The sequence below is a fragment of the Synchiropus splendidus genome, chromosome 1 (assembly GCF_027744825.2).
Source record: "Synchiropus splendidus isolate RoL2022-P1 chromosome 1, RoL_Sspl_1.0, whole genome shotgun sequence".
Taxonomy (NCBI): Eukaryota; Metazoa; Chordata; class Actinopteri; order Syngnathiformes; family Callionymidae; genus Synchiropus; species Synchiropus splendidus.
Genome location: NC_071334.1, coordinates 49,359,871 through 49,369,692, shown reverse-complemented (window position 1 = coordinate 49,369,692; position 9,822 = coordinate 49,359,871). Strand labels below are relative to the sequence as shown.

The 9,822-nt window shown below is 40.9% G+C and overlaps 1 protein-coding gene across 1 annotated transcript; it reads right to left on the bottom strand.

Annotated features, from left to right (window-relative positions):
* Positions 1–60: 60 nt before the first annotated feature.
* LOC128752521 (MOB kinase activator 1B-like) lies at positions 61–8,635 on the bottom strand. Its single transcript, XM_053853805.1, has 6 exons — positions 8,355–8,635; positions 7,331–7,497; positions 6,067–6,160; positions 3,743–3,876; positions 2,855–3,018; positions 61–1,939 (listed from the first exon to the last, which is right to left on the bottom strand). Exons 1-6 carry the CDS (start codon positions 8,366–8,368, stop codon positions 1,862–1,864), a joined length of 651 nt encoding a protein of 216 aa, XP_053709780.1. The 5' UTR covers positions 8,369–8,635; the 3' UTR covers positions 61–1,861.
* Between the last annotated feature and the right edge of the window lie 1,187 nt (positions 8,636–9,822).

The following is a 9,822-nucleotide window of genomic DNA, read 5'->3' as shown; positions in this document are numbered from 1 at the left end:
GAGATTACAATTGACATCAGTACTTGCATCAGGAACCATTGAACACACAAAAAAATACAATAAGAGTCCAGACCACCTTTATTTGCCTCGTAACAGCATAGTCACTTCAGTAGCATTGACCGAGCCAATATTTACAAACATGTCATCAACCGTCACAGCAGAGGAGGAACAGCACGAGGCAACTCAAGATGCTTCTTGTCAAATATAAAGTGAGCAGTAACATTCAGAGTACTTGGAGAGTAAAGCGAGAAAATACTGAACCAAGGGAGGAAGCTGCCTCTAAAGAAAGACTCCAACCAAAATATAAGTATTTACATCCATTAATTAATTAATTAATTAAACGTAGAAACATCAACATCCCCTTTCACTGATTTCAACGCAGTTTTCATCAAAAATTTAAACGGCAGAAAGAAACCAAGATATAACTTTTTTTGTTTTAGTGTGTCAATTATTGCATAGTAATGTTGCACGAGGAGGAAATAAACATGCAGTTCAACTCTAAATTGTGCCTTGGAGCAGATTTCTACGACCACCAGGACCACGAGTGGGACATGTAAGAGTATTTAGGAAGTGCAGATGTTTGCGCAAAAAGTCTGATATTTGACCATAAAAATACAAATAATTCAGGAGCTTAATATTTCACTGACCAAGCTGTTTTTTGGTTTGTATTTAACATTTATTTTGTTAAATAGATTTTCAAATCAAAGTGTTAAAATTTACTATTAACTATTAAGACACTGATCCAAATATTGTTTTATCTAGTTGAATTATTTTGCACCAAAGACTTCATTTTTCAATAACACAATTACGTCATCAACAGGATCATTTCATCGTCATCATCGAGTTGATTCTCAAACATCCCTGCTTTCCTGTTTGTTAAAATGTCAGCTACTACAACACTTAAATTTCAAACACATTTGTTCCCTTATTTATGGTCCCGACGCACGGCCGTAGATCTCAGGAGGGTTGAGCAAAAGCAACATTCATTTCGGAGACAAGCAGGGATGGGCGGGGCGCAGACGTCCGATCATGTGATCAAGGCAGATGCACATTCATGCAAAAAGGAGGTCGGGAGAACAGTTCAAAGTGCTTTCACCTCGAGCGAGAGGACAAATAGAATTGTTAAAAAAAATGCTTGTTTTTTTTTGTAATTGGTAGACGGAGAACACTGTTGTTTTTATGTACAATTTAAGGTTGGTTAGCAAAGATGTCTATTTAAATACAGGAAGTTCCATTGATTGAATCTTGTCTCACTTTCTTCAGTACATTCATTCATCTATCCAGCACGACAGACCACTATCATCATCATCATCATCATCATCATCATCATCATCATCATCATCATCTTCATAGGAGGAGGAGGAGAGCTCGTTGAAACAAACAGAAGCTGTGGATATGTCAGTAACATATGCGTTTAAATGTATATGGCCTTTAGTTTTACAGTCGTCACTGTGGTTTTCGGGCGAATACGCGCCACACCAGGCACTTTGGCTTCTTTGTGTATTGAAGAGCAGACCTGCCTTCTCTGCTCCTGAGCCTCCCCCGCTCACAGCATCTTTTAGTCTACGCATCATTCTTCCCTGCAAGCGCACTGAGAGAGTTTTATGATTTGCGTCTGGATGTGAGCCGCCGAGCAATCTGACGTCCCTGAAAGCATTTTAGTCCTGGAGCCATCTACACCAACAAAAACTATCCCGACTCTTCCTTCGACCTGGCCTGGCCTGGTTAAAAAAAATATTTCCCCAAATGGAAATATAGAAGATACTGCATACGTACTGCCAGGGAGTGGGAGGGGCTGAGGAGGGGTGGGGGCGGGGGCATCTGTGCAAAACTAGAAGACCGTTACAGTAGGAGATGAGATCTATCTGTCCTTCGTGGTCAGCTTGTCGATCAGCTCGTGCAGAGGCACCAGCTCTTTCCTCTCGATCAGGTTGAACTCCTGGAAACACAAGTTGGAGTATTTGGAAATTTGGGGCAACTCAGCAATTCTCTGAAACTTTATTCATAAATTAGGGACATTTTCACTAAGGAGTACATAAAACTTTATTATCTTTATATGCTTGTTCCCTCCTAGGATGATTTTGCAATTTTCATCATATTACTGGGTGTTACATTTAATTACTTTCAACTTCAATTGAAGAGGACATCTATCTTGGTGTTACAAAGTGTCCAAATGTTATAATATGTATATTATTACAAAACGTTTTAAATATTTTGTTTTTTCTACTATACAAATAGAAATATTCATGACATAGTCAAATGTTTTCTGATTCCTATAATGAACTCTTTCATGAATTAATTGTCTTCACTCTCAACACTGTGATCAGAAAAAAACGTTTTATTTTCTACTTAGAATATGTAAAACCCAAATTATTATCATATCATTAATAATAATAATTTTCTAGTCCAATTTCTCATGTTAAAATAACACAAGTTAGCCACTAGGGGTTCTCAAAGACCAGACAGGAAGAGCCTTGCATCAGAGTCGATGAGTGAAATTCTGGCTCATGGCTCACAAGGCTCATGTACATTGTTAAGTACCCTGCTCCTTTCCAGGCTGTTTGTAACATGTCACCTATAATATTTTCTATGGCTCCACAGACTGTACCAGGAATGACCAGACTTTTTTATTTCAGCTAGTGGAAACAAGACTAAAAAGATAGATTTTGAATTGAAATATGTTTTTATGTATATATATGTTTAATACACGATTGCCTGATTGAAACACTTCTAGATGATTCTGAGGACCTACAGTACTTGAATACAGACCCACAAGAGAGCCACAAGAGGCCCTGCACTTCACTTTGTCAAGGTATGCAACACAAAGTAAACACATTGGCTCCAGACTGTGTACCTGAACAAAGAAGATGAAGTGTTTGAAAGACGTGTTAAGGTGGGCTTCCTCCTGCAGCTGCATCACTGAGTCAAAGTGCTGATGGTAGATATGGGCGTAGACCCTGAAGAGGCGCTTCAGGATGGTCTTGGCCACTGACATGAAGTTCCTCTTGAAGGGGACGCCTGCAGAAGAGGAGGTGGAGACGACTGTCACAGGCAGGAAAGAGTCTCCACAGGACTGCTATACTAATGAACCAAACCAAAAGCCTGAGTAGAAAAGACGTCTTGTGGTCTCATTTGGGATTCAAATGGCCAAACAAAGCTGTCAGAAACACTTCTGAACCTTTGTGGTTCGTATGAGTCTCCTCTTCGCACATGTGAAAACACGCTGAGACTTTCTTTCACCTCTTCTGACGGGCAGGCAGATGGGCTAAATCCTGCCGCCGTGTGGCTGATATATATACGCAGTTTCCATGAAGTGGACCTTGATTGAGGGCACAAAAACAGACTGATATTCGATCTACCAATACTTTGTGCAACCAAGTTCACACTTGCCACCAGCATATTTGTAGATTCATGTCGTGAAGAAAAGCTGCTTTAGGGGGCACATCTCCCTGAAGAGACCTCCTCCCCCCCGGTGATAGAACTAAGAAACTGATCTTTATTTGCTCTGGCTCAGGTCCAGTTGCATCCCTGCTCCACCCGCCGCACCCTCAAGTCTCAGCCTGCTCGGTGGTATTCACTCTCTGGAGAGCATGAATTCATTGGGATTTTGCAACAAACCAGCCAGGAAGAACACGCAACAGCACAGCTTCAACAAACACAAGAGATCTGGAAAACTTGTTTCTGTAGTCTATCCAGTATCTAATGACTGTGCAGAAGTGGGTTCAAAGGAAGCCAAACGCACCAATCTTAGACGGGAACAGCGTCTCGTCATCAAGCTGGTCCTGCACCCAGGTCATGAGGTAATCGATGTACTTGGGGGCGGAGCACTTGATGGGTTTCTTGATGTTGGTTCCGTCAGCCCAGTGGTACTCGTACCTGCAGAAGAGGAACATTACGTTCAGTTCAACAGCAGTCACAACAATGACGTTAATGAAATCATGCCTTCAAAATAACATCACTAGAGTGACTCATTGAAGAAGCTCTAGAACAGGGTGATGAGGACCTGGAGATGAAGATATTGACACACAATGGTACCAAGGAAGCTGATTAAATTCAGAGTCATAATGGTTCATGCAGGAGCCTGGCAGCTCAAAGCAACTCTGGAATTGGGGGGGAAATCTTCTCCATGTGTGAGTTTCCTCTGGGCAAAATGTGACGACTCCAAATTGTCCATAGGTGTGAGTCTGGTATGACTTGGTAGAGTCAAGGGAACCCCAATAACCCCTGCACACGACCTTCTCATGGTACAGGAGTATTACAGAGGGACAGCTGGAATATTTCACTATTATTTTAACTCATCGTTTCAGTATTTCCTTTAGGTGCATATACCCTTTTAATCTTCCCACCTTGTATCAAGCTACATAAAAATAAATAATGGGGATAAAAATAACACAGAAAAGAAAATAACTTGTCATGTCATGTTCATTTTAGCGTCCCTTGTTAATGGAAGACCAAAATGGGGCCATGTATGATGGCCTGTAAATCATATTGAGGTATCAATGAGGCAGAATTACAGTTTAAAAAACATGGACAAATTACGAACCAAATCCAGAAAAAAATACACCCAAAAGGAAGAAACCAAAGCAGTGTTATATATTCTATTGTAGTTGATCAAAACCTCTACCTACCTACCTACCTCTACACCTAATGAGTGAAGAACAGATGATTTTAATTAAAATTATTTCAATAAATTAAATGTCACAAAATGTTGCAAATCCCTTGACGTGACTGATAAGGAAGGAAGTTCAGCCTTAGCTCAGACGGTTCGCTTCTCTGGAATATTGAACCACAGATTTGTCATAATTATAGTTCAGTACACAGAAAACTTGGTGGATATTCTTAGCCGTCTACCAGTCCCGCTCTTATCTAGCTGCTGATAATCAGCATGTGAAGCATTCATAAAGAATCTGGTGACCCTGACAGCTGCCGACCGCTCCCTACACGTGAGGCTTAATAGCCCCTGCTCTGGAGAGCCGGCAGACAGATGATCTGTAGATGTTGCTGAATGTGAAAAAGTGATTTTCACGGTCCCAGTGGTGGTGTTTGAGAGTGACAGACACAGGAAGTGAGACAGGGTGTGTCCCAGCTCATCAGATAGTTTGTGGTTTGTTATGAAACAGAGGAGAATTAAGAGTCCGGCGCCACCAGGGAGGTAATCGCCAGGAAACGCTCCCTGTTGTGTCTAAACAACACAGAGTCCATAAGGAACATCCCTTCAGGGGAGACAAGGACTGACCAGTCACAGTCTCATCACCATCAAGTGAGAAACTATTGCTGCTCTCAAGGAACCAACAGAACCGGCGTGTGATCCAGTCAGAATTGTGTTGATATGAACATCAGTGTGTGGCAGCCGAGGAACTAAACAAGCTGGTCGGCGTGTGATGAGTTAACAGGTTCTGCTGTTTCATTGAACACATAAATGTGTACCAATAAGACAAAGTAATTATCCGATCTTTATTTAGAGATTCATTTAATGCGCCGTGGTTCATCGGGTCATTTACTATGTCAATTTGCAAGCTTTGATGAGTCATAAAGGAGTCATTTTCACCTGAGACAGGCTGAGTCAGATGTGGATCGAGGCAAGTCTTGTACAACATGAGCTCGGATCGAATCCTCTTGCTTCAGAAAGTGGACATGAGTCGCTCAGCATGTTGAGCGTGTTTAACTTGCTCAACATTGCGATATAGTTCAATGCTCGGAATATATATATAAAAGAAACTGCACTGATGAAACAGGAAGTCCAGTCCTATGTAGCTTGATCGGTAGTTAGGAATGAGTGAGAGTGAATGAAGTAAACAAACATTTACAGGCTGCTTAAAATGTCATTTTTAACGCTACTTTCTTTTCCAGCTATTTTTAGTTGTTAAGAGGTCAAAATGTCAGCAGGTAAAAGCCTAACTTTCACGTTATCTACGAACTAGATTTAGCACTCACAGGTTGACTTTCAGTGGAGAACAATGCAAGACCTCACAGAGAAGCACTTCTCCAAAACATTTCCAGCCATGTTGAGGAGACATGTCAGAGAACAATGTGGAGCTATTGCCTGTTCAATCCTGACTAACTTACTTGGGTCCAGCAGACATGACCGGGCAGCTATCCTCCGTGCAGAAGTCGGTGATGGTTCCGTACAGCATGTTGATCTGGTTGAAGAAGTCCACAGCTAAGGGAGACACAAGTGGAACTTTTTATTCATGCTTCACTTGTTGCGTCCACAAGGTCTATCAAGGCAGGTCCAGAAAGAGTTAAAGTGAGGGTGTGGGATGTCGGCCTCTTTGCTCAACACTCTCTCTGTATTCATGATGGACTGCACTGTGAATGTTAAACAGACTCAATTGTCTGAGCTGTGGGGGGCTGGCTAGCTCTCCCCACAACACTTGGTTACATGTTTATCTTGTGCTCAGAATAATCAGAGAGACTCAGCAAGAGGTGATGACAAGCGACCAGGAGCGTTTGAACGAACAACTCTGAACACCAAAGCACTCTCAGTTTAGAAGAAGTGCTCCGAACAAAAACAAGAAGTTGGAGAAAAATCTGCTGAGGTCAACTTCCACCAAGTGGAAATGACTTTCCTCATGACTTGAAGTCACAAGTTTTTGGTTCATCTATTTATTTTTAGAAGTTTGCTTGGGGAGTCAGATTTGCAGAACACTTCCTACCATTCATCCCTTTCTGAAGCTCATCTTTGTATTCATGTACACATGCTGTCTGCTGTTGGAAGATCTACAACAGCACAATCGTGATGAACAGCTTAGCTTCCCCCATGATTATCGAAACAGAGTAGGGCAAACAAAACCACACATCCCACCATCAACTGTTTCAAGTGACTTCTAATATCTTCAAAGATTCGATCAGCAATCAATTGCTTTTCCCTGATGTCCAGAACTCAGATTTACAACGCAATCATACTGAAAGAGAAAATATAATTATCCTGAAAATGAAACAAAACTGATTTAAACCTCATAAATTAAAATGTTTTAAATTACGTTATTTGCTTTCAAATATTATTGAAATAAGGAATTACAGATTTTTAATAACAGCTTAAACCTGAACTAAAACAACCAAGACGAGTAGACCATTCAAAAGGTTACCATTTGATTCTTTGATGACTTTGAATTTGCAATATATCATGTTCAACAACTGTGACTATGACATGTTAACATAAACATCTTTCTAGCTGTGTCCACTCTACAATGAATTGTATGACGACATTAACTCTTTAATCACAAACTAGTTGCTCAATTGATAATAAAAACAGCTAAAGGATGTATGGCCTTGTTGAAATGATAGTTGATTTTTTTTCCCTCTTCCTTTATGTACACATTCAACTTACTGTTGACAGCAACCCATTCATTCAGATCCTCGCCCTCAGGCAACATGACAGCCATACGCAAGTTTCCACTTCCCAGCGTGGCCTCGGCATGTTTCAACAGCTCGTACTGATGAGAGCCCTCCGGAATATTCTTCTTGGGCTTGAACGTCCTGGAGGAACGGTTACCACTGTATTTGAAGACAGTATGAAGATAAACAATTTGTCAAGATTGGATGACACATCGCAAGTAACTATTAATCAGGGGAGCTGTTTTTTTTTCAATGGAAATGTGCAAGATACAAAAGAAAAGGGGGAGTGGAAGTAGATGAATTTGGCAGGAATCGCAGGCCAGACCAGAACAGTGTGTCTCTGTGCTGATCATGTGAAATGAGGCCATTTGGACTACCGGACCTGCATTCAATCTGGCACTGACTAATTAAGCAAGAATTTATGTGAGGCATCATAACATGGTTGGATGACCAACAGGATGATAACCTTCAACTGGAGCGTGAAATATACAAAAATAAACACCTTGTTCATCATAGGACGGCAAGACATACACCCATTCCAAAACCATATGCAGCTTTTAGCTAATATAGTGAGAGGTTTGTGTGTGAAATGAGGCATGACTAGACAGACATATTACAATCCATTATTCGCGGTAGAGTCTTCCAACTTGAACGGGTCCTAGCGTCATCATTTAAAATAGATAGAATAGAGAGGAAATACAGTCAGACAAACGCTACAGTTGGGAAACCGGTGACTTGAAGCCAGCAGCACCGCCCACACCTTTCTATAGTTAGTGTCACCTTCCTGCCAGTCGAATTAAAGAACAGGCGTGAATGATATAGACCTAAATGGTCAGTAATTGTCTAAGTAATATGAGACAATAGTTGTTCTTGCTTTTTACGGCGAGAAAGTATCCGAGTAGACGCTACGATTATGAAATAGCCGAGAGTGCTACTGCTAGGACTAAAGCTAACTATCATAAAATACCAGTACGAAGAAGTCAAAATAAAAGTGACCGTCAAAACTGTTGACTTACAAAAGGAAGCTCATCTTTCGTCTCGACACTAGGACGGACTCCCTCGGCGGATAAGTGGGGGGGGTTTGACCAAAGTCTCACAGGGAACGCTCGGACCTTTCGTGGCTTTTCGCTTTGGATCCCTGTCGAAAACACAAGGACGGAATACAAACGTCGGCACTGAAAAGGTATTAGTGTCGATGAACGTGTCTCAAGACGTCCAGATGCACCGGCGTCAGTCCCTGAACGCTGGGAGGCAGCAGCGTACTGACGGCGGAAGCGCTAATGCTAATGCTAACTTCTTCATCTGACGTTCAAAGTGCGGTTTTTCTTGTGCAGCGCCTCCAGCTGGACAAAGAGAGAATGTTATCCTTCACGCGTTCAGAAAACTAATGAGGCTAGACAGAAAGAGGGATAAATGCGGAACTAATTTCTGCACAATATATTTTACAAGACGCGATGATACAAGATTAATAGAAACTAAATCGATAGAAGATGGCAAAAGTCCGCGTAAATGCTATCAGTATCAAGTAAAAAACGAAAGTAAACTTCTGTTACTGATTAAAGCTAATCGATGAGGAATGAAAAAAGTTCAGTTAAAGTTTAATCAATAGATAGTTGTAAAATGTTAGGATGACCTGGCTCATGTCGCATGCGACTACATTGGAGCTTTACATTGCCCTAAAGAAATAAAACGTTAACAGCTTTTGAATAACTTCCTGTACATAAACAAGAAATGTATTATTATAATATTGAAAATATGATCAGAAAAGTAGTAGTGAACAGTTGTCAGATCACAACTTCTTTGTGAAGGTGATAGACAGAATGAGGGAGGAGTGTGCATGGACCATCAAGGTTACTTATGATTAAATGAACTGCATGTAGAGTATGTAGAGGAAGCGGAGGAGATACTAAGGGAGGAAGCAGGATTCTCAGGGACTCGAGATGATGAATACAGTTCAAGAGTTTGGGTTTATCATCCAGATTAACAGACAGAAATGAGAGAGGTGAAGAGGATAGTGCTGACACAGGCAGCTGGAAGAGTGATAGTAGCTTTATTGGACAGTTGTGGTTACTGCAATGGTGTATGCTTGGAGTCTCAGGAGTCAGAGATGAAGGTGATGAAGAGGAAGACAATGAGGTTCATGATGAGTGAAGCCATGAAGGTGTGGCACGAGTATGATGAAGAGAGGTGCAGCTGGAGACTTGTAATCAACTGTGGTAAGTTCTGATAGAAATGAAATGAGATCGTTTTCAGCAAATAAAAAAAGATTTAGTTTTAGGTTTAAATGAGAAACGGCCGCTAGATGGTACTATTTTACAAACTGTCATAATTTAAAGCGATATCGAATCATGTCAAACTGCTTCTTCTTGAGTTTTTTTTTTTTTTTTTTTTTTGTTTGATGAGCCAGTCATATTAAATTGTATTCAAAACTAAAATGTGGTAAAAAGTTAAATATTGTGAAACAACGGAAACACATGAGAGAGG

What these genes read in the sequence shown, in the direction of transcription:
- LOC128752521 (XM_053853805.1), bottom strand. An exon ending in TGAATGGGTTGCTGTCAACA is followed by an intron (nt 6,161 to 7,330) that starts GTAAGTTGAATG and finishes TGTCTCCCTTAG; the next exon opens with CTGTGGACTTCTTCAACCAG. An exon ending in ACTTCATCTTCTTTGTTCAG is followed by an intron (nt 1,940 to 2,854) that starts GTACACAGTCTG and finishes TTGTGTTTCCAG; the next exon opens with GAGTTCAACCTGATCGAGAG.